This window comes from Palaemon carinicauda, chromosome 31, assembly GCF_036898095.1.
Source record: "Palaemon carinicauda isolate YSFRI2023 chromosome 31, ASM3689809v2, whole genome shotgun sequence".
NCBI classification, from domain to species: domain Eukaryota; kingdom Metazoa; phylum Arthropoda; class Malacostraca; order Decapoda; family Palaemonidae; genus Palaemon; species Palaemon carinicauda.
In genome coordinates, this window is record NC_090755.1 from 47,092,360 (window position 1) to 47,118,252 (window position 25,893).

Sequence of the window (25,893 nt, forward strand, 5' to 3'; positions counted from 1 at the left end):
CATTTAAATACATCTGAAAACAACTCATACTCAAATGTGTGCTTAAGACAGTAGCACGCCAATACATGCATTAAGTGTTCTGTATATAAAGGGTAGTTTGTTAACAGTACTACGTACAAGGGAAGATTTTAAAAGTCTGAATATACATGTTAAATAAATAGGTAAATATGGTGTCACTACTTTGCGGATTTTCACCTATCGCGGTCGGGTCTGGAACCTATCTACCGCGATAAACGAGGGTTCACTGTACTGAAGGATGATCCCAAGAAGGAGTCTACTCTACCTCGGGATGAAGATGAGGATGTGTAGAGTCGGAGTCCCTTTCGTTTGTGCCGGCACCGGAGCTGTTGCCTTCAACATCTTCTGCCCCTCCATCAGACGACATGAGACAGGCACTGGCCAATCTTACGGCTCTAATGGAGAACATTTGCAAGCAAGGCGAAGCTAGGGAAGCGAAACTCAAGAGAGAGCTCCGTTAAGATCGACTCACCGCCTCCCGAGGGTTAAACAAGCGACACAGAGTCCAAGACCTCCCACCCTGCTCCGAAATCAATCCCTGGAGGTATGCAGACGTTATGCCAATTACTAATGGCAAACTCATCATATCGGAGAAGATGGGAGCTGTCCCCTTAGATAACATCCAGTTCTGGCCAAGCTGTAATGCTTACCCAGACTGCTTCATCCGATTGAAGCAGGAGCCAGCGTCAAAAGAGGAGACGGAACCCAAGGAGATCATGGTATTCGACCACGACAAGGCACAGGCTCCCTTGACAAGTAGCCTGAAGAAGGTGGGCTACACAAACTCGAAAGTGTCCGCCTTGAGCAAGAAGCATCCTACCTTTCTTGCTCCAGCTTCAATAGCCTTCCCCTTTACATTGAAGGCTTTTAAAGCTGTTGCCTCAGCAGTGGAGGCAAGCAAACCTTGTCCTACACTGGAAGAGTGTAGACCCCTGTCGTTAGTCCTGCCCATGGAGGATAAGGATTGGAAAGAAGTCCACCTAACCTTCTCGGTAGGGAAGTTGGATGGAGATATCGCGGAACAACAGTTCAGCGAGAATCTCCCAAAACTGTCAGACTTTCTTTTGCGTAGGGAGCAAGAGACGAAGGAGAGGCTAGCGGCATTCCTATCCCTACAGAACTGCATGGAAATGTGTGCAGGCCTAAAGAGGACCCCAGACATGAACATGGTCATGGCCAAGATGCACATGACTACCTTAGTCAAGGACTTGTACGGCTTTATGAAAGCCAGAAGAGCATGTAGAGAGTTCATGTTTTCTGCGGCAACAGTAAAACACGAACCTAGGAAGTTGATAGGTAGTAAGTTGGCCAGGGCACCAGCCACCTGTTGAGATACTACCACGAGAGAGTTATGGGGTCCTTTGACTGGCCAGACAGTACTACATTGGATCTTTATCTCTGGTTACGGTTCACTTTCTCTTTGCCTACAAATACACCGAATAGTCTGGCATATTCTTTACAGATTCTCCTCTCTCCTCATACACCTGACAACACTGAGATTAGCAAACAATTTTTCTTCACCCAAGGGGTTAACTACTGCACTGTAATGGTTCAGTGTCTACTTTCTTCATGGTAAGGGTCGAAGGGACACTTTATCTATGGTAAGCAACTCTTCTAGGAGAAGGACACTCCAAAATCAAACCAGCGTTCTCTAGTCTTGGGCAGTGCCATAGCCTCTATCCCATGGTCTTCCACTGTCTTTGGTTAAATTTTTCTCGCTTGAGGGTACACTCGGGCACACTATTCTATCTAATTTCTCTTTCTCTAGTTTTGTTAAAGTTTTTATAGTTATATAAAAAATATTTACCCTAATGTTGTTGCTATTTTTAAAATAATTTATTTCTCCTTTTTTCCTTTCCTCACTGAGCTATTTTCCCTGTTAGGCCCCCCTGGGCTTATAGCATCCTGCTTTTCCAACTAGGGTTGTAGCTTAGCAAATAATAATAATAATGATAATAATAATATCTGGGGTAAAGACCTCTTCCCTAATGAAGTGGTCAAGGAGGTAGTTGACAAAGCTGCCACAGAGAATAGAAATCATCTTCAGAAGTGGGGCATGTCATCTAAACGCAAGTCTTCCTCGGATGAGAGTCCCCAACCTAAGAGGAAGACCAAGAGACTCAGATACCCTCTCGGCCTGCCCAGCAACAACATTCCGCAGTCGCCATGACCGCGGTGCCCTAAGTGGTTGCTCAACCGCAAACCACATTCCAGATGGTGCCTCAACAACTGGTTGCCCAGTCACCAGCATTTAACCCTGTGTTCGAGAGGCAAACCACTACCTTTCGTCCTCTAGACGGGGCTCCTCAAAACACCCCTTACGAGGTAAGGGAGGTAAATTCTCCGAACAATCGAAGCAATGAGATGTTTCAGGTAGGAGGGAGGCTCCAACATTTTCAGGATCGTTGGACTTTCGATACTTGGGCCCACAGCATAATCAAGAACGGACTTGGATGGAGCTGGAGCAAGTCTCCACCATCATTTCCTCAATTCTTCCAGCACTCCACCCCTTCACTGGAAGAATATACCCTAGAACTATTGAGCAAGCGGGTAATAAGGAGGGCAAAGTCCATCAAATTCCAGGGAAGGCTGTTTTGTGTTCCCAAGGACTCAGACAAACTCAGAGTCATTCTGGACTTGTCGCCACTCAACAAGTTCATCGAGAACAGGAAGTTCAGGATGTTAACCCTTCAGCACATAAGAACCCTGTTACCAAAAGGGGCGTACACAGTCTCAATAGATCTGGCAGATGCTTACTGATATATTCCAGTCAACCGCCCCCTCTCCTCCTACCTAGGATTCAAGCTACAGAAGGAAAAGTACGTCTTCAGAGCCATGCCCTTCGAATTAAATATAGCCCAAAGGATATTCACGAAATTTGTAGGCGCAGTCGTTCAACAACTACGCCTAGAATGCGTTCAGGTAGCAGCATACCTGGACGACTGGCTGGTGTGGGCAGCATCCAGGATGGCTTGTCTGCAGGCATCCAAGAAAGTGATCCAGTTCCTGGGACATCTGGGATTCAAGATCAACTTCAAGAAATCTCGACTTTCTCCAGCTCAGGAGTTTCAATGGCTGGGAATCCATTGGAACTTGAAGTCACACCGCCTCTCCATTCCCCCAGGGATGAGGAGAGAGATCGTAGGATATGTCAAGAGACTACTGAAATCCGACAGGATCTCAAGATGCAAACAGGAAAGAGTACTGGGCTCTCTCCAGTTCGCAGCAGTGACAGACCCAGTGCTAAAAGCATAGCTGAAGGATGCGCCAGGAGTCGAGAAGATACACATCAAACACTCGAAGAGATAAAAAAAGACCGATACCGACCTTACTACGATCACTTCTCAAGCCATGGTCGAAGGCCAAGAACCTAAAGAGGACTGTGCCCTTACAACCAGCTCCGCCTCGATAACCATCCACACGGATGACTCGACAGAAGAATGGGGAGGTCACTCCCATCAAAGGAAAGCCCAGGGGACTTGGTCTTCTCTGTTCAAGACCTTTCACATCAACATTTTGGAGGCCATGGCAGGTCTTTTGATGTTGAAAAAACTCTCCCCTCGCAGATCAGCCCACAACAGGCTGATCCTGGACAGCGAAGTGATAATGAGATGTCTGAACCAACAAGGCTCGAGATCGCCCCATATCAACCATGTGATATTGGTCATCTTCTGTCTGGCGGAAAAGAAGATATGCCATTTATCAGCAGTTCACCTTCAAGGGTTCCGCAATATGACGGCTGACGCTCTATCCAGGCTCAAGCCGATAGAGTCAGAATGGTCCCTAGACGCAGACTCATTCTCCTTCATCTTACAACAAGTACCGGAACTGCAGATCGACCTCTAAGCGAGGAGCGACAACAAGAAACTACCTCGATACGTAGCCCCATACGAGGATCCTCTTTCGAAGGCGACGGACGCCATGTCTCTCGATTGGAACAGATGGAACCGGATTTACCTGTTCCCTCCGACCAATCTTCTACTGAAGGTCCTCAACAGGCTGAGATCTTTCTGAGGAACGGCAGCTCTAGTCGCTCCCAAGTGGCCCAAGAGCAACTGGTTCCCTCTGATAATGGAACTGAAGCTGAGGCTGGTCCCTCTACCAAACCCAGCACTATCTCAACTGGTTCAGTAGTCGACTGTCTTCGGTTCATCTCAGAGAACCCAAAACCTTCATCTCATGATTTTCCCGCTTTAACGCTTAAGAAAAGATTTGGGATCTCAAAACGGATTTTGACCGAAGCGAAAAATCTATTTTTCGGTGAGATAGCCATGTCGTCATGATGGAAGGTTCCTTTAAGTAGCTTTCTATGGTATATTTGACTACAGTGATATTCCCAGAGAATTTGACTTGAAGGTCTCCAGAATTCTAACTCCTGGCGCGAATATCCTTAAAGTTTCCTTTTAGGATATCGCATAATATCAGGGGATGTATTCTTGACACGCCACATAGCAATCTGCACCCCGCATAGCATTTACGCTTAGAGGGGAAAAGTGCCAAATAAAAGAGGAGCCGTTATAAAGTTCCCTTCCTCCGTTACTATTTGAGTACTCAGATGGCGCCATAACCGCCGCCATCTTTATTCCTCGTAGCGTTGAGCCGGTACTTATAGATACAGTATTATTGAGAGGGATCCTGCCAAGGCTTTTCATAGAAAGGAGGGCGGGTCCATCAGGACGACATGGCTATCTCACCCAAAAATTTATTTTTCGCTTCGTTCAAAATCCATTTTTAGGGTTCAGGCCATGTCGTCCTGATGGAAGTTTACCAGAGCATTAATGTATCCGTGGATTTCCCAGTTGTGCCTTAAACCTCAAGACAATATTTCCTTGGTCATCTAGACCCTAGAGACCTATCACATTACCGTTATATGTCATTTCTTCTAATCATAGACTATGTTAGTGCACTGCTTCCTGCCCCCTACAGGGTAGAGTCAAACTAGACTCGGGAAAAAGTGTCAAAGTTTGCATACAGTATTTCATATGACCAACCTAGCAATCAAAAGGGCATACAGGTCTCACTGTATGCCTTTAGCCAAAGTTTGTATTTGTAAAACGAACACAGGTTCATGTCAGCCACCATAGCATTTAGGTATATCAGTTCAGCTATATACCGCAACAGACAAGTTTGTATCTGTATCGAAACAAGGTAAGCCAGGCTAGAAAGGTTTATTTACGTATAGAAACAAAGTTACTACCTTTGTTTAATATAATTATGCAGAATAGTAATGAATAAAAGTAATGCTCACACATAACTCCCTCTTAATGAGAGAATGCCTTGACGAAGTCATTGAGCTTCAGCACGGCATTTCATTCCCGTGCTGAATCTTGGTGACGGGCAAGAGGGCTCTCGAACTTCGGGAAATTGCTCCCCCAGTTCGAATCTAAATTTCTCTCTTTCATCTTTTTCTTCTGCTTAATATTACTCCGACCTTCTCCTAATTTCATCAACTTTCTTTCATCTTGCTGTCCTATCTCTATGATTATTATCTTTCTTACTTATATATATATATGTAGATGTATGCATATATATATATTTATTTATTCTATTTGCTCATTTATTTATTTATTTATTTTTTTTTCTATTTTATTTAAATGGCGTGGATATTTCCACATTCGTTATTACTGCCTGCTTAGATGAATGGGAGAAGGGATCACGGTTGGGAGGTATTCGCATTCAAAGCTATATATGAGAGTATTGGATGATCTCGGCCATCCCAAAGATGGTTTGGACCTTTTTGGCGGAACTACTCTCAAGGGTTGGGTCATCGGAATCCAGGGGGATCCAATCCTTGAGGTGGGACTCTTGGCTTTTGGCCGGAAGCCCATCATTACAGATATGGGGAGGATGATTCCATATTACTTTGGTCTCAGTCCTAACAGGCGGGTTTAGCTTACACCTGTGCCTCTATATCTGTTTTGATGCTATCCTTCGGGTAGGGTATGGAGTGGACCATCTGGGAAGTATACTCTCATTGTGCCGATAGTGGAGAATACAAATTTCCTTTCCAACGTATGATACTTTCTTATAATTCTCAAGCAGGTACCCCAACCAAACAACAACAAAAAACCTGAAAATCCCACCCTTAAATATGGACCCTTCAAATGCTGACTCCCCATCCCCTGGATTTGCTGACTCCCCCCCGGCACTGTTGACGACTTCTGCTAATTCAATTAAGGAAAATTCTGTTGATGACTTAGGAACAAAAAAGGACCCCTCTACTAATGTTTCAAAACCAATTAAGTCGGGTAACAAAGGGAAACTAAGAATTCTTCATGTTACCCAAATTCCAATAAATACTGATTATGATATGATATATAAAGCATTTAGATGCTATGGAATGATAAAAGAAATTAGAATGAAACTTGAAAATGAAAAATGGCATTCATGGATAACTTATAATAATCATGAAGAAGCATTCAATGCAATATGTAACATCAATGATATCAAAATTAATAACCTAAATGTCATGGGTGCCCTATGTGATAAGATACCAAACAGTTTGGATGTACAGTATATAGACCTGCTGACTGGTTTGAGAAAGATATAGATTTAACTATGCTCCCCCAAAGAAAGCCAAAACCACCAATGTGGCTTGTTGCCGAGCCTAAAGGGAGTAATGGGAATTATTTTAAAATTAGCAAACTAATTCAGAAAAAGGTAGGAACCATTGCACCTGGTGATATATCTCGCTTTGGGAAAAATAGCTTCCTAATCCATGCTAAATCATTCACGCAATCAGTAATACTGTCTAACCTTACGACAAACAGTGATGAGGATATGTTAGATGTCAAACCCCACCTAAACTTTAGTTATGGAAGGGGAGTAGTCTTCAATAAAGATCTTTACGAATTTACAGAAGAGGAAATACTAGCCATGTGCCCATTAACAGTGTGGAAAGTCCATAAGATTCCTGGGACGTCAATGATTATCCTTACTTTCCAGGATGCTGATGTGCCTTTCCACATCGATATTGAAAATGAAAGAATAAAAGTTCGACCTTTTAAACAAAAGCCCTTACAATGCTTCAAATGTTTCAAATTTGGACATCCTTCTAAAGTTTGTAAAAATGAAAAAATGTGTAGCATCTGTGCCAGTCCCTATCATGGAGAGTGTACACTTGAGCCCAGCTGTTTGAATTGCAATTCAAACCATAAATCCACTGACAGGAGCTGCGAGATTTATAAGTTTGAAGAAGCAGCCCTCAACAAATCCAGTGTAGAAAACATAAGTGTAGGACACGCCAAAAGACTACTGAAAAAACCAAACAGCTATGCAAATGCACTGAAATCAAGAGAAAATATACCACAGGAGACATCGAACCCACATAGTGCTGCCAGTAATTCCCAAAAAGGAAATACATCATTTAATGATAGTAGAGTTTTACGTGACAAGGTAAGCATATTGCCTTCCAAGGCTTTACCACTGTGTATTAAAACTGCAACACTGCCCACTTCTATACAAACTCCATCCCCCATTACCAACAATAGTGCTAACCTCTCTCAGGCCATGTCCTTGCCTGATTTGATGGAAGTTCCACCCGAAACAAAGTTACCAGGTGCACCTGTGGTAGGGAAGGTGCAAAAACCTGGTAAATCCTCACCACTGATAAATAGGAAAAGAGAGAGACCTCCTTCTCTCTCTCCACCCTCCATTAGAAACGTCAAGGTTATGACATCAAATAAATTTGATGTTTTGTCTGTTGATGTTTCTAATGGACCAGAAGATAAACTGAATAAATCAGAAATTCAAGTTGAGGTCCACCATCCACCTCAACAAATAGATCAAAAGGATGCAAAGAAAAACACAAACATGAAACCCATTATAACAAGACCACCTCTGAAGAAACCTACAGGTAATAATGTTAGATTAAAAACTGCTAATGGGAAGACCTCATCCAAGATGTCTTCCAGAAATAATCCATAGTTTTTTCCTCCATTTTGCAATGGAACTGTCAGGGTTTGAGGGCCAAATATGAAGAACTTAAGCTCCTAATTCATGAGCATTCCCCCATAATTGTATGTCTACAGGAAAGTATGCTTGATTCTAACACTCCTAGTCCTCGAGAGTATGTTAGCTATAGAACACCATATAATCAACAATCAGGGAGCCATGGCGGAAGTCTTGTATACATTCGTCGAGATGTTCCCCAAATACCTATGTCTATACGTACAACCCTGCAGGCAGTTGTTGTACAAATTGATATAGAGAGAAAATATACAATTTGCTCTCTGTACTTACCTCCAAATGATATTATTTTATATGATGACTTAGCAGAGGTCATTCAACAACTCCCTCAACCATTTCTCTTACTGGGAGATATGAATGGTAGACATCCTTTATGGGGTGATATCCTAGCAAACACAAGGGGCAATATTATCTCATCAATTGTGGAGAATGAGGATGTGGGACTCCTTAATACAGGAGAGCCCACACACTTCCATGTTCAGACAGGTACCTTGTCATGCATTGACCTTTCAATTGCAAGCTCTAACTGTCTTCTTGATTTTGATTGGAGGACATTAGATGATTGGCATACTAGTGATCATGCACCAATCATTATAAACACCAACAATGGTCCACCTTTACAGAGATCGCCACGATGGAATCTTGACAAGGCGGACTGGGAAAAGTTTCGTGAGCTAAGCGAAATTGAGGGGGATGCTGAACAGGTTGAAAATATCGATGATGCCATAGACTTACTGAATGGAACTCTCGATACAGCAGGAGTCAATTCAATTCCCAAAACAACAGGGTTATTCAAACGACGACCAGTCCCGTGGTGGTCTTCAGAACTAACTGCCCTCCACAGAGCCACAAGAAGATCTCTAACACGATTGCGTAGACTCCGAACCGATGAGAATTTAATTATGTACAAGAAATGTAGAGCACAGTTCCGTCGTGCCATGAAAGAAGCAAGGCGCCAGTCATGGATGTCTTTTGTTTCCTCCATTAACAGTAGAACACCACCATCTTCTGTGTGGAGGAAAGTAAAAAAGATAGCTGGCAAATTCACCCCCAACCCACCACCAGTGTTGAAGGTGAATGGTCAGTATGTAACTGAAGCAAATGATGTTAGCAATGCCCTGGCTAGTCATTTTTCAAATGTATCCAGCAAGTGTGTAGGAGCCCCTGGTCACCAGTATAGGAGCGTTGAAGAAAAGAAAATTTTAGATTTTGGAACAAGAAGAGAAAAGAGTTATAATTCTCCTTTCACTGAAAGAGAATTTGATTCCGCACTTGCTCATTGCAACGATACAGCCCCTGGACCCGATGGAATTCCATATGCAATGATTAAACATGTACATTTTAATACAAAGCTATTTATTTTAAGCATTATTAATAGAATATGGCATGATCATAGTTACCCAAGTGTTTGGGAACTAGCCATTATTTTAGCCTTTTTAAAACCCGGTAAAGACAAGTTTTTAGCAGCAAACTATCGTCCTATTGCATTGACATCTTGTTTATGTAAAATCATGGAGAAGATGGTCAATGCAAGGCTGATATGGTACCTTGAAAAGAAAGGTATTTTATCACCGATTCAATGTGGATTCCGAAAAATGCACTCAACGACTGATGTGTTGATACGACTTGAGTCTTCTATTTGTGAAGCCTTTGCTTCCAAACAGCACCATGTTACAGTATTTTTTGACCTTGAAAAGGCATATGATACCACTTGGAGATATGGTATACTTAAAACCATTCATGAAATCGGATTGAGAGGAGAGCTGCCACTATTTATTCAGGCATTTCTTTCACATAGAGTTTTTCAAGTGAGAGTTGGGGAAGCTCTATCAGAGAGTAAGTGCCAGGAAGAAGGAGTTCCTCAGGGAAGTGTGCTGAGTGTAACCCTTTTTGCACTAGCAATTAATGGGATATCCTCAGCCATTCCCCAGGATGTTCTCCCAACATTATTTGTGGATGATCTCTCAATATCATTTGCTGGAGCCAGAATGGCAACGGTTGAGAGAAAACTACAGCTCTCAATTGACAAAATTATCCAGTGGGCCGATATGAATGGATTTAAGTTCTCAACAAGTAAAACTACTATTGTACATTTCTGTCGTATACGGGGAGCACATCCAGACCCGGATATATACATTAAAGGTCAACGGATACCATGTGTATCGGAAACCAAATTTTTAGGTTTGATATTTGACTGTAGACTTACATGGGTTTCTCACCTAAAAGCACTAAAAGCAAAATGTGTTGAAGCTCTGAATATTTTAAAAGTATTGTCCCATACATCATGGGGGGCAGACCGCAATACTATTTTAAAATTATACAAGGCCTTGATTTTTTCCAAAATTAGTTATGGTTGTGAGGTATACTCTTCAGCCACCCCAAGCCGGTTGAAAATATTAGATTCAATACATCATGCAGGTATTAGATTGTCCACGGGAGCATTCAGAACATCACCTATCCCAAGTCTCCTTGTTGATGCTGGAGAGTTACCACTAGACCTTTACCGGATGTCTTCTATCCTTCGGTATTGGTTTAGATTGCAAAGACTCCCTAATTCTTTAGCCTTCCAGACTGCAAGCCTTGTAAGGCACCCAACATACTTTGAAATGCACCCAAAATCTCCTCAACCCTATGGCTTTCGGGTGAAACAATTATTAAACAGTCTGGATATAATTAGAAATAAGGTACTTCCATTCAAGGTATCATCAACGCCTCCATGGAAGTTACCAGAGATATCTTTTTGTAAATATTTTATAGGAGATAAGAAGAATATGTCAGACCTAGAAGCCAGGTCTCTTTTTAATGAACATGTTAAAGAACATAGAGGATCAACTTTTATCTATACTGATGGCTCCAAATCTGATGCTGGCGTTGGATTTGGGGTACATAGTAATAGTTTTAATTGTAGAGGTGCACTTCCTCTGACCGCTTCCATATTTACTGCCGAACTGTATGGCATATTAACCGCTGTTGAGAAAATAGCATTGGAGAAGGAGGGTAATTTTACAATTTTTAGTGATGCAAGGATTGTCCTTCAAGCTATGGAAGTTTTTAATTCTAATAACCCTCTAGTTTTAAAGATTTTAGAATGGCTTTTTATTATTGGACGGAGAGGTATAACAGTTCAATTTTGTTGGGTTCCAGCACATGTAGGTGTGTGTGGGAATGAGAAGGCAGATTCACTGGCTAAGAATGCTGCATCCGAGTTGCTGCCAAGAAGGTATCCCATTGCCTGTAATGATTCCTTACCTGACATCAAGAAATTGGTTTGCAATAAATGGCAACAGCAATGGGATACCCTAGATGCGAATAAAATGCGAGAGGTAACAAATGTCATATATCCTTGGAGGTATAATATGATGCCCCGAAAATGGGAGACGTCTCTTTGTCGTCTCCGTATTGGTCACACTCGGTTGACACATGAGTTTCTGCTGAAGGGCCAACAGCGACCGTATTGTGACGACTGTTTAGTACCTTTAACAGTGAGGCATTTGTTGACTGAATACCCCAATTATAACAACTTAAGGAATAGATATTTGTTTGAGGCTCGAGGTGAGGGTGGCAGGTTCATCCTTGCCAAGATTCTTGGAAATGATGTGTCCTACCATGCAAGTGGCATTTTTAGATTTATTTCAGAAGCAGGTCTTCTGAAAATTATTTAACTTTTATGACATTCAACTTTTATGATTTTAATTGAATACTCTTTTATTTTTTATTTTATTTTATTTTTTATTTTTGTATACATAAGTTAATTGTTACCGGCGTCAATGACCTCAGATGTCAGGATGCCTGAAAACTTTAAATCAATCAATCACACATAACTTTATTAAAATATGTTTAGGGCGAAATAAGACGCGCAAAACAATTAAACCTTTTTTGTCAAACAATAGATAAAAATTCAGCATACATTTCATAATAATATAAAAATGCAAGTGAAATAGTATTTACAAACATAGACAATACAGAATAAATCAGAAATACTTGTTTGACCTGAAAAAAAAATTTTTTGCCACTAAATTGAAAAGTCTTTCTGAGAAGTCTGTCTATTTACACTACACACGGCACTCAGTGTTCAGTTTATGTTTCTTCACCTTCATACACTGGAACAGTCCATAATGACACCTTGATTACATTCCACTTACCATGTTGCACGATGATGTGCCAACATGTACACCCTTTAGAATTATAGTCCCACATAATTCACTTTTCCTCTCAGCACTAAGCGACAGGATTTAGTACACTACCTGCCACGAATCGTTTTAATTCTTGCACTTGCTACGTGAAGTGTTTGAAAAACACTCTGGATGACTTCCATCCAGTAAACGAGCAAAGGCTCTCGAAATCCATGAGCTGGAAAAAGTTTAACGAAGAAGTAATTTTCCTAGGATCATGACCTGCGGGTGTACTGTCAGGATCCGCTCTGCGAATGAAGTAGGTGATCTTCGCCCTTAGTTGTTTCAGGGATAAGTTTGACCCCAATGTTTCTCCATTAAAGAGCTGTCCTCCCCTGAAGTCTGAAGTTCAGCGAATATAGACCTTTAGACTGGACACAGCGAGACATCTTCCTTCAGAGGGCAGATTCTCAAGGGACCCCACATCTTAGTGGGTAGCTGATTCTTGGCACAAAACGTTGGGTCGGGAAAGAGATTTAGCTCTCCCGTTTCAGCAAACTGGATATGGCCCTCTTCCCGAGAAAGGGCCACTATCTCACTAACTCAAGCCCCTGAGGCTAGAGCAAACAAGAATATAACTTTTTGAGTCAAATCTTTCAAAGAGCAATTATTGTTGTTCAAACTTGAAAGCAAAATGTAGTACCTTATCCAAAGACCATGAAATGGGCCTTGGAGGTGCTGCAGGCCTGAGCCTAGCACAGGCCTTAGGGATTTTGTTAAAAATCTCATTAGACAAGTCTTCTTGGAAAGCATAAAGCAAGGGTCTAGTCAAGGCAGATTTACACGTAGTTATCGTGTTGGCTGCTAAACCTTGTTCATAAAGATGAATAAAGAAAGATAAGCAGAAATCTGTCGAGATTTCCTTTGGATTTCTTGCCTTGATAAAGGCCACCCACTTCTTCCAAGATGACTCGTATTGCCTTCTGGTAGATTTTGACTTATATTCCTCTAAGAAGTCTATACTCTCTTTCGAGATCCCAAACCTTTTCTTTACTGCTAGGGAGAGAAAATCATGAGATGAAGGTCTTGGGTTTTCTGTAATGAAGCGAAGACAGTCGACTTCTGTACTTGTTGAGACAGAACTGGGTCCGGCAGGGGAATCAGCCTCAGCTGTAATTCCAATATTAAAGGGAACCAGTTGCTCTGGGGCTACTTGGGAGCCACTAGGGCTGCTGTTCCTTGAAAAGATCTCAGCTTGTTGAGGACCTTCATCAGCAGGTTGGATGGAGGGAACAGATAAATCCTGGTCCATCTGTTCCAGTCGAGGGACATGGCGTCCACTGCTTCCGCTAGAGGGTCCTCGTACGGGGCCATGTATCGAGGAAGTTTCTTGTTGTCGCTCGTCGCGAAGAGGTCGATCTGCAGTTCCGGGACTTGATGTAAGATGAAGGAGAATGATCTTGCGTTCAGGGACCATTCTGACTCAATCGGAGTTAGCCTGGATAGAGCGTCCGCTGTCACATTGCGGAACCCTTGAAGATGAACTGCTAATAACTGCCATCTCTTCTTTTCCGCTAAATGGAGGATGGCTAACATCACTTGGTTGAGTTGAGGTGATCTCGAGCCTTGACGATTCTGACATCTCATTACCACCTCGCTGTCCAGAATCAGCCTTATGTGGACTGAAGGGCGAGGGGATACTGTAATTTCTTCAGTGTGAGGAAGACTGCCATGGCCTCCAAAATGTTGATATGGAAGGTTTTGAATAGAGAGGACCAAGTTCCTTGAACTTTCCGTTGATGAGAGTGACCTCCCCATCCTTCCAATGATGCATCCGTGTGGATGATGACTGAGGGTGGAGGCGGTTGCAGAGGTGTTGACCTCTTGAAGTTCTTGGCCTCCGACCATGGCTTGAGAAGGGATCGTAGTCGGATTGGTACTGGTCCTCTTAGATCTCTTCGAGTGTTTGATGCATTTCTTCTCCAGACTCCTAATGCATCTTTTAGCTGTACTCCTAGCACCACACCAGCCAATCGTCCAGATAGGATATCACCTGGACACCTTGTAGGCGTAGTTGTTGAACGACTGCTGCTGCAAGCTTCGTGAAGATCCTTGGGGTTATGTTAAGTCTGAAGGGCATGGCTCTGAGAGTGTACTTTCTTTTTTTTTAGCCTGAATCCTTGGTAGGAGGAGAGTTGGCGATTGATCGGAATGTGCCAATAGGCATCTGCCATGTCTATGGAGACTGTGTATGCCCTTTTGGGGAACAGGGCCCTTATATGTTGAAGGGTCAGCATCTTGAACTTGTCGTTCTCTATGAACTTGTTGAGTGGCGACAAATCCAGAATGACTCTGAGTTTGTCTGAGTCCTTCTTGGGAACACAAAACAGCCTTCCTTGGAATTTGATGGACTTTGCCCTCTTTATCACCCGTTTGCTCAAGAGCTCTCTCCCTCTTAATGAGAGAATGCCTTGATGAAGTCATTGAGCTTCAGCACGGCATTTCACTCCCGTGCTGAAACTTGGTGACGGGCAAGAGGGCTCTCGAACTTGGGGAAATTACTCCCCCAGTTCGAATCTAAATTTCTCTCTTTCTTATCTTTTTCTTCCTCTTTATATTGCTTCAACCTTCTCCTAATATTATAAACTTTCTTTCATGATGCTGTCCCAACCCTGTGAGTAAAATTTTCCATATGTATGTTTTTTTTTTTACATATATATGTATGTTTATTACCTTTTTTCTTTATGGCATGGATGTTTCTACATCTGTTATTGCCACTTGGGCAGATGTTTTTACATCCGGTATTGGTGCCTGCTTTGATGAATGGGAAAGGGGTTACGGTTGGGAGGTGTTTGTGCTCAAAGCTATATGTGAGAGTATTGGATGATCTCAGCCATCCCGAAGATGGTTTGGACCTTTTTGGCGGAACTATTCTCAAGTGTTGGGTCTTCGGAATCCAGGGGGATCCAATGCTTGGTGTAGGACTCTCGACTTTTGGCCGGAAGCCCGTCATTACAGATATGGGGAGGATGATTCCATAGTTTCTTGGTCTCAGTCCTAACAGGCGGGTTCAGCTTACACCTGTGCCTCTATATCTGTTTTGATGCTATCCTTCGGGTAGGGTATGGAGTGGACCATGTGGGAAGTATACTCTCACTGTGCTGGTAGTGGAGAGTGCAAATTTCCTTCCCAACATGTGATGCCTTAATGTTCTCAAGCAGGTAAATTAAACTTCAAAAAATCACTCTTCTCTTTTCTTTATTCTGATGGATTCTTGTGACAATGACCCCACCTCCCCTGGATATGCTGACTCGCCCCCGGCACTGTTGACGACCTCTGGCAATTCGTTTAAAGAAAACTCCGTTGACGATGTAGGAACTAAAAAGGACTGTTATTTAAACATTCGGAAAAAGGGTAATTTGGGCAACACAGGAAAACAATGTCCTGCACGTTAACCAAATCCCTTTAGAAGCTAATTATGATGTGCTACATAAAATATTTGAGTGTTACGGATCAATAAAAGAAATTAGAATGAAACTTCAAGATGATAATTGGGAATCTTGGTTATCATTTAATTGTCACGAGGAAGCATTTAATGCAAGCCGTAATATTGTTGATATTCAAGTAGGTAATATGAGTGTTAAGGGTGCTCTGTGTGATGGGGCACCTAAAGATCTGGATGTCTACAGACCAGCAGACTGGGCCGATAGAGATATAAAGGCAGATATGCCATCCCAAAGAAAGCCAAAACCACCAATGTGGCTTCTTGTTCAATCTGTAGGAGGTACGGAAAATTATTTCAAGATCTGCAAATTTCTTCAGAGGAAGGTAGGTACGATCGCACCTGGAGATATATCTCGATTCGGGAAGAAAAGTTATTTGATAAAGGCCAAGTCATACACACAGTCTGTTATACTGTCCAATTTGAAGACAGTAAATGATTATATAAAAATGGACATCAAACCCCATCTAAACTTTAGCTATGGAAGGGAAGTGGTTTTTAATAGGGATCTGTATGAATTTACTGAAGAGGAGATATTGGCTATGTGTCCTCTATCAGTGTGGAAAGTACATAAAGTACCTGGAACATCAATGATTGTTCTTACTTTCCAGGATGCGGATGTACCTTTCCAAATAGACATAGAAAACGAAAGGATCAGAGTTCAACTTTTTAAGCAGAAGCCACTGCAATGTTATAATTGCTTTAAATTTGGACATCCTTCCAAAGTTTGCAATAATGAAAAAATTTGTAATAGTTGCTCCAATATTTACCATGGGGATTGTACACTTGAGGCAAGGTGCTTAAACTGCAACTCTAATCATAAATCTAATGATAGGAGCTGCCAGTTTTATAAGTTAGAAGAGGCTGCCCTCAATAAATCAATTATTGAACATGTAAGCATGGGGCATGCCAAGAGATTATTAAATAAATCTAATACTTATGCAAAGACATTAAAAACAGGAGAAAAAGTTCCTCGGGAATCATCTCACCCACCTACTACTGTAGGTAGTTCTCGAAAAAGGAATTCACCATCTATTGATAAAGTGCTGCATAAGACAAGAACATCTCCTCCTAAGATTTATCATTGAGTATTAACAAAAAGACATTGCCCACCACTATCAAACCTTTGTCCCCCATTACAAAGGATAGTACTAACCTCTCCCAGGCCATATCCTTGCCTGATTTAATGGAGATTCCACCTGACACCAAGTTATCAGGTGTACCTGTAGTGGGGAAGGTACAAAAACCTGGTAACTCGCAACCTATTAATCGTAAAAGAGAGAGACCTCCATCTCTCTCACCCCCTTCCATAAGAAATACTAGAATTATGACATCAAATAAATATGATGTTTTGTCTGTTGATGTTGGCGATCAACCAGAAGACAATTTAAATAAATCAGAAATTCAAGTTGAGGTCCACCATCCCCCTCAACAAATATATAAAAAAGATACAAAGAAAAACACCAACGTAAAACCCAACATAACAAGACCATCTCTGAAGAAACCTACAGGTAATAATGTTAGATTAAAACCTGCTAATGGGAAGACCTCATCCAAGATGTCTTCCCGAAATAATCCATAGTTTTCTCCTCAATTTTGCAATGGAACTGTCAGGGTTTAAGGGCGAAATTTGAAGAACTTAAGCTCCTAATTCATGAACATTCCCCCATAATTGTATGTGTACAGGAAAGTATGCTTGATGCTAACACTCCTAGTCCTCGAGAGTATGTTAGCTATAGAACACCATATAATCATCAAGCAGGGAGTCATGGTGGAAGTCTCATGTACGTTCGTCGAGATGTTCCCCAAATACCTGTCTATATGTACAACACTGCAGGCAGTGGCTGTACAAACTGATATAGGAAGAAAATATACAATATGCTCTCTCTACTTGCCTCCAAATGATAATATTTTATATGATGATTTAGCAGAGGTCATTCATCAACTCCCTCAACCATTTCTCTTACTGGGAGATATGAATGGTAGACATCCTTTATGGGGTGATATTTTAGCAAACACAAGGGGCAATATTATCTCATCAATTGTGGAGAATGAGGATGTGGGACTCCTTAATACAGGAGAGCCCACACACTTCCATGTTCAGACAGGTACCTTGTCATGCATTGACCGTTCAGTTGCAAGCTCTAACTGCCTTCTTGATTTTGATTGGAGGACATTAGATGATTGGCATACTAGTGATCATGCACCAATCATTATAAACACCAACAAGGGTCCGCCTTTGCAAAGATCGCCACGTTGGAATCTAGACAAGGCAGACTGGGTTAAATTTTCTGAGCTAAGTGAAATCGAAGGGAGAGCAGAACAGTTTGAAACTATTGATGATGCCATAGACCTACTGAATGGAACTCTTCATACAGCAGGAGTCAATTCAATTCCCAAAACAACAGGGTTATTCAAACGACGACCAGTCCCGTGGTGGTCTTCAGAACTAACTGCACTCCACAGAGCCACAAGAAGATCTCTAACACGATTGCGTAGACGCAGAACTGATGAGAATTTAATTATGTACAAGAACTGTAGAGCACAGTTCCGTCGTGCCATGAAAGAAGCAAGGCGCCAGTCATGGATGTCTTTTGTTTCCTCCATTAACAGTAGAACACCACCATCTTCTGTGTGGAGGAAAGTAAAAAAGATAGCTGGCAAATTCACCCCCAACCCACCACCAGTGTTGAAGGTGAATGGCCAGTATGTAACTGAAGCAAATGAAGTTAGCAATGCCTTGGCTAATCATTTTTCAAATGTATCCAGCAAGTGTGAAGGAGCCCCTGGTCACCAGTATAGGAGCACTGAAGAAAAGAAAATTTTAAATTTTGCAACAAGAAGGGAAGAGTCGTATAATTCTCCTTTCACTGAAAGAGAATTTGATTCTGCACTTGCTCATTGCAATGATACAGCCCCTGGACCCGATGGAATTCCATATGCAATGATTAAACATGTACATTTTAATACAAAGCTATTTATTTTAAGCATTATTAATAAAATATGATGGGAATTTAATTATGTACAAGAAATTTAGAGCACAGTTCCGTCGTGCCATGAAAGAAGCAAGGCACCAGTCATGGATGTCTTTTGTTTCCTCCATTAACAATAGAACACCACCATCTTCTGTGTGGAGGAAAGTAAGACTGCCATCGTGTATGTACTGGCATCGAGGGGGATGGGGGGTACCCCCATCCTCACCACCTCTCCTCGAACTGGAGTGGAGAAAGGAGGGATAGGGGACAGGATGTCCTTTAGGAAGCTGTAAAATAGGTAGGTATGGTTTCGGAGAGATTTTAGAAATCTCACACCCAAATGTTCTATTAACTTCGGTTTTTCAAGACCTTCGACAGTAAGGTCTGGCCTACTTACAGGTCAGAGGGTCTCAGACGGGGTTGGGGATTTGGAAATAATATTGCTGGGGGCATGAACCAGCATGTATTATGTCCGTGAAAATACTCACTCTTATAACTGCAAAAGACTGCGATGCATCATCTGGTGTCCCTCCTGTAAGGAAAGGAGAACAGAAATGAGTATTCAGTTGAATATCACACTGATAAACAATTTGCAAAAATCATCTTTTGACAAATAGCTTAGGACAGAAGGCTATAAAGAGATAGCGGGAGACACATACCCGCGTATCCCCTGCGAACCAACGCTATTACCTCCCCTCAGTATTAAGATAAGGAAATTCCTCCAATTGGGGAATTCCCGGTAAAAAGGGGGGTCGAACACCTAGGTGTAAGGAAGTGTACAAAGCACTGGCCCCCCTTATACTTAACACTGTGAGGTAAGGAGGGCTGATTTCACAATCAGAATATCAAAGGAATGCCATTCTTTCGATATAGGAGCGGTACCAGCAGAAGCTCGCACAAGGGTACCCAAGATATGTTGATTAGAAAAGATAAAAGACGTATATTTGTGTATCCCAACCAATCTATTTGCTGTGACCTCCCTTACAATATTAAATTAGGGAGTTTCCTGATCAGGGAAACTCAGGGATACCCAAGATATATTGGAAATAACTACTAGTATAATATATACATTAGTTTTCCATCTGCCGTATATACTATACAGCAAATTTACTGACTACCTGTATAGGCATATACTGTAGTTCAGCCGGCATGTTGCCGGATTAGCTAGCTCTTGCCGGAGCATCTAGCATGCTAGTCAAGAGAGAGAGAGAGAGAGAGAAAGCATGGAGTGAAGGCTATCTATTACTGTGTGTGTATACAGTAATAAAGGATGTAAAAGTCTAATTTTACTGCCTTTCTCCGAAAAGAAGGTTCAAATGGAAGGGGAGAATGTAACATTCAGGCTTCCATCTAGCCACAGTACTATTGCTGGCTTACCACTGTAGGCCAGCCTCCTGCAGCACTAGTACAGTCTGCATGTTACCGACTGAGTCAGTACCTATCTGTGCCGGTCTACTGCCGTCCAGAGCAACACGCCGACAACAGAAGTTGTGGCCAGCAGTTCAAGGGAGAACTGGAGAATCTTGGTGACAAAAGGTACCTCCCACCCACAGCCGTCATGGCCGCCGGAAGCCGTCAGTCGCCGACAGCCGTCAGCTGAGGAGAGGGGGTCTGGCCGGCTCCGGCAACCCACCGGCAATGGTAAGGTTGCAGGACACCGGCTCAGGAAAGACAATGGCTCGGCCATCGTAAAAGAACAGAGGGGGGTGTCCTATATGAGGTATGGGAGGGGCCGTCAATGTTGCTGGACCTACACACCTTGAAGAAACTCTGTTTCAGTACCGGCACAACCCCAAGCAGCAGGAGAATCTTCTATTCTCCAGCTTAGGAGGTGCTAATACAGTTAAGGGGACGGCAGTCCATGCCGTTCCTCTCAACAAGGGAGAAACAGAGGCCACAAGAGTATACTACTCTACAGCCTAGGGTCTGCGAGCATAGGACTAGTCTACTAGACCACAGGGAGAAGGTGGCGGCATCATGCAACCACTTCAGGTGTAATCTAGGGAGGGCTAGCCTCCTATGCCGGCAGTTCAGCCGGCAGGGGAATGCAATCACCCCGCCGACCGACTGCCGACAAAAGACTAAATACTCTGAGGTTCTGATCGAATCCCAAAACTGCCGTCTGCTGTTAAGGGATGAGACAGAAAAACTCTAGGCTAGTCATGCCTGAATTCGAAATTCAAGGCCGACGCAGAGAGTAGTAGCCTAAGGCTACTCTCAGAGGGAAGAGAGATTACCCATAAATCTCTATTTGAGACTAGTAACGGCTAATCTAATTCCAGGAGATATCAATCTCCAAAGAATGATAACCGATACACAAGGGTAACCGGGGAAATGTCGAAAGTATATGTTGTCTAGGTTGGGTACCTAGACAAGGCGAGATCTCGGTTACCTAAAATCACCAAAACTCTGACATATACGATCGACACAGAAAAAGGGAAAATTATGCATATAAATATCTTTACAATATAAAATGCCTAAATAGCTTTCATAATAACAATTAATGCTATTAAAACCGGAAATGTCGTTCTGCTAACTAAATAACACATGCCCAATGAACGACTGCACCTATGGCGACACAGGTGACCGGCATAAATCCAAACACAATAATTACACTAATTTCATTGTGAGGCTGGAACTAAAATACATATTGTAAAGAATAAATACTCAACTTTCTGGATGGAGAAAGAAGCCGTAGAAAGCATAAAGATTCCCTTGAAATCGATCGAAAATGTCAGATCAACAGGGATCACCACCATAGCGAGTCGCTACAAATAAAGGAATGACCGCCAGAGGGAGTTGGCCTGGTTTTGATACGATAGAAGTAGGAGAACCAGGGTAACCTCTATTGCGGCTACCCTTCTAATTCTGCCACGTATCCCCCTCGAAGCGTAAAGGCTATTCGGGGTGCAGATTGCCATGTGGCGTGTCAAGAATACGTCCCCTGATTATATACGATACCTTTGAGAGTAATCTTAAGGGTACTCGCGCCTGAAGTTAGAATTCTGTGAAACCTTTGGTTTGATTCTCTGGGAATATCACTGTAGTCATATATACCCTTGGGAAGTTACTAAAGGAACCTTCCATCAGGACGTCATGGTTTGAGCCCAAAAATAGGTTTTTGTATCAGAAATCAGTCCCTGGTTATGACTGATTCTATATATCTGATTGTATTACTGACTTGTACAATTTTCCTACATGAATGAAAATCTGTCTACCTTGCTTACAACACACCAAGTAGACCAGGGGAGGTGTCAGTAGTCAGTACATACTTGGTTCCTTTCAGAATACAAACTATGTTTTACAAGTATATGAGACCAATATACAAGTTTGTTTGCTAGATTGTTCATATGAACGTACAATCCTCGAGTTTTTCCTAGAGTCTACCATGACTCTTCCCTGTAGGGGGCAGGAAGCACTGACATAGTCCATGATCAGTTGAAGTGGTGTATGACGGTAACACCATGTGTCTCTAGGTCTAGATGACTAAGGAAAATTTATCTCGCGGTTATTGGCACTACTGGGAAATCCACAGATACATTAATGCTTTGGTAAACTTCCATTAGGACGACATGGCCTGAGCCCCAAAATCGGATTTTGAGCGAAGCGAAAAATCTATTTTTGGGTAAGGTAGCCATGTCGTCCTGATGGACCCACCCTCCTTTTACAAAGGCTGAATGAATCCCTCCCAAAAGTACCGTATCTGTAGCACCTCGCTAACTCTACAAAGAATGACAAGATAGCGCTGGGACTTGACGTCATACTGGCGCTCAACAGTATTAGGAGTAGAAGCGATGCCTTAATAACGGCTCTCCTACAATTCTTGCCACTTTCCCCTCTCGAAGCGTAAACGCTATTAGGGGTGTAGATAACTATGTGGCGTGTCAAGAATACGTCCTCTGATATTATGCGATATCCCTAAAGGCGAAAGCCAGGGATATTCGCGCCAGGAGTTAGAATTCTGGATACCTTTAGTAAAATTCTCTAGGATATATAACTGTAGTTAAATATAACGTAGGAAGTTACTATGAAGGAACGTCCATCAGGAAGACATGGCTACCTCACCCAAAAATAGATTTTTCGCCCGTTTATTGTGCATCGGCAACATGAATGAAACTTTGTTAAAATAAAACTAGTTAAATTAGTATGCTAAGTTGAAAATGACACTTCAAGCAATAATCGTTTGTTTTAGAAAATAAAATATATCTTTTGAGAGTTTGCCTTAATCAGCTGATTTGGAAAGCATAGACAGTGGTGTTGATCAACTTACAAACATAAACAGTAGAAAAGATTAAAATCTGCTGTTTTTATTCCCAAATACTTTATTAATATATTGATATAACATGCATTATTATTAGATAAAGTTAAGAGTTATTTGTTCGTACAGAACAATACACAGGGTATTTAGTTGAAGTGTAAATGAATTATCAATATTACAGTACATTGACTTACGAATCTACGGTTGGCTAACGTGCTTTCACTGACGTGACTCGACGAACTACTCGCTACAAATCACTACTGTATATATTAATCTCAATTTCATTCTTAAACTTGGTCATATTAGATATGATGATACATAGTTAAAACATTTATAAATTTGTTTTTGGAAAATAGTTTGTTTAGTTACAATAAGAAGAAAAGTTGGTAACTTTATGTCCACATTAGGCAATACTTACCATATATTCTTATTGAAAAATAAATTATGTATGTGTTTCTTTTTTGGAAACTATTTAATCTCAGATAATGAGAGTTGAATGTACTTACGGTAATAATGTTGATGTTACCTTATTATAGTCATATTCTGAATGGTATCTTCAGCCAATAAAATGAGCAGATATGCAGAAGGTGGGTGTCTTCTCAAGTGAGAGTGTTTTCCAAATTCAGTAAAATTGCTTTTGTAAAAAAAAAAATTTCCTAAATGAAAGATATGTAGGAGGACAAACCATGCGAGAAGTTTAAGATTTTTTATCTATTTTCTTTACTGTGTTGAGGAGAGGCTCTGAATCATTAATGTATGTATTATCAGCTTATTATATTATGGGACCTTATTTGTATGCTAAATTTTTATGTACTGTATTTGTTTTGGTTTTATTTTATTTGTAATGCTTACCTTTCTTGTATTTCAGGCAAACATTATTTGAGTTTGACTGCAAACAACCAACTGAGGATGATGATGTCTTTCATTTTGTTGGATATATCCCAGTTGAAGGGCGCCTGTATGAACTAGATGGCCTGAAAGAGGGTCCGATTGACTTGGGACCCATTGCTCCAGGAACCGATTGGTTAACAGTTGTACAACCAGTCATTCAAAGACGAATCCAAAAGTAAGTTTGTTCTCACACAAATACAAACTATTGTCCTTTACTATAGGAGATAGATAACAGAGAAGCTGGAACACGGCAATTAAAACTTATAACTTGTTGTAAACAACCGACAGTTGGTTTATCTGTTGATAGTGGGTGGGAGACAGTTGCTCCCCCCCTCTGTTATCTCATGGACAACCCACTTGGATATCCGCCATCAGTGAAAACAGACATTTTCTCAGGTTGGAGTTTTGGCACTTTTTATTTTGTTCACTTTGTTTTCCAGCATGTTTGTGTATTAAAGAACACTCAGTGAATGTTCAGCCCTTCTCAGTATGGAAGTGTTTCTTCCCATGGGTTCCCGGAGAGGCATTATTTGTACTCAATTGCTTGGAATTGTGTGGTGTGCGTAGCCTTGCAGTTTTGTCCCTGCCTGGAGTTTGGGTGACTGAACTTGGTTTTTCCATGGTTGTCATCCTTGGGGAAGCTGTCATCAGTGCCCTAGGAGTCATCCTTAAGAGAGTTTCAATCACTCCCTTTCACTAAACTCTCACCTTGACAGTCTTGGAGGTAGGGAGGCCTTTCAGTTTCCCTTGAGAAATGGAAGAATCTTCCTCCTGAGGGGAGACTTTATTTCAGCTTGAGTAGAACCCCTTAGGACTTATAGGCAGACATTTCCATGGAGCCCCCCCCCCCCCCCCCCCCCTCTGCTGCAGGAGCATCCATTTCCTGAAATCAGTAGCTCTTCTCATTTTCCTGTTTCTTCTTCACCTGTCGAGGGACCTTCAGGGGAAACTTGTCCCTCTTCAAGAGGATCCTTGATATAAAGATATTCACTGTAATTTTGAAATTCTGAACTTGTCTGATTAGACACATCATTCAATAATCTGATCACAGCTAAAATAAAACTTCTAGAATACTGTGTAGTGTTAAGCCTTATGATAGAGAAGGCAAAACTACTAGAGTTAACTGCATACCTATAGCGACTGCGGGTGTCTCTTTCAGGCTCTTAACCCTGCCAGACCCTCCCTCTTTGGAAGGGATCATAGATGCCTCTGGTCTCTCTTCAGTTCCTCTTGGAACTTGTAGACCTTCCCATAGCTTGCTTTTTCTCCAGTCTACCTTCGGAATTTTTGCAGGGAAAAATCTTCCCCTAGGAGCTTTCCCAAGAGAAGCACCCCTGGAACTTCTAGAATCTTCTTCAGCCCAAGGTTTTCAAAGAAAGGAGTTTTCTACCAAGCTCTCTTACCTTTGGAAGTGCCCATCAGTTCCTGGTTCTCCAGACTGTCATGGATCTTGTAGATCTTGCTACAAATGCTTCTGGTGTCCACAGGGATACTTCTTAGTCTCTAGTCTTCCTTCAAAGGCTTAGTAAGGAGAGAGTTATTCCAGGTACCCTTCCCTGGGAAAATGCCCTTCAGTTACTGCCTCTTCAGTTCATCCTGGAACTAATAAGTCTTCCTTCAACAAGAAGGCTGCTTAGTCTCCGGTCCTCCTTCAGAGGCTTAGGAGGGAGAGTCGTCTTTCAGGTGCCCTTCCCTAGGGAAGGACCCTTCTCAAGGGATGCCCTTCAGTTCCCACCTCTCCAGTTGGACTTGGAGCTTCAAGTTCCTTCTGTAGCTACTCCCATTGTCTCAACCTCCCTATGCGGTCTTCAGTGTTTGACCTCGCCACCATCAAAGGATTTGTCCTACAGAGTATTGCTCTTCGAAGCACTCTGGCAAGGTGGTTTTTCACCCTTGGCCATCCGTCCTCATCAGAGTCGGGTTGTAGACATGCCTCATAGATGGACTACTTTTCTTCAGTCCTTCAGAAGACGGCTCACCAGAGCTCTCTTTCAGACACCACTTCCAGATTCTTTTCATCTAAGGGCTCATTCAGGGGTCTCACTTGGAAAAGATTCTTCTCTTCAGGCCTCTCCTTTACCAGAAGTTTTTTCTTTGACAGTCTTAGCCAGACGCAAGGTTATGGTTGCATGCATTGCCAGATACGTCTTGCCAACAGATGCGTCTCAC

General features: G+C 42.0%; 1 protein-coding gene across 1 annotated transcript in view; it reads left to right on the forward strand.

Annotated features, from left to right (window-relative positions):
* The window catches only part of Uch-L5 (ubiquitin carboxy-terminal hydrolase L5), a 225,393-nt gene that overhangs the window by 172,214 nt on the left and 27,286 nt on the right, over positions 1-25,893 (forward strand). The window contains exon 5 of the mRNA XM_068355135.1: positions 23,702-23,899. Coding sequence (XP_068211236.1) covers positions 23,702-23,899 — 198 coding nt within the window. The remainder of the gene's footprint in view (positions 1-23,701; positions 23,900-25,893) is intronic.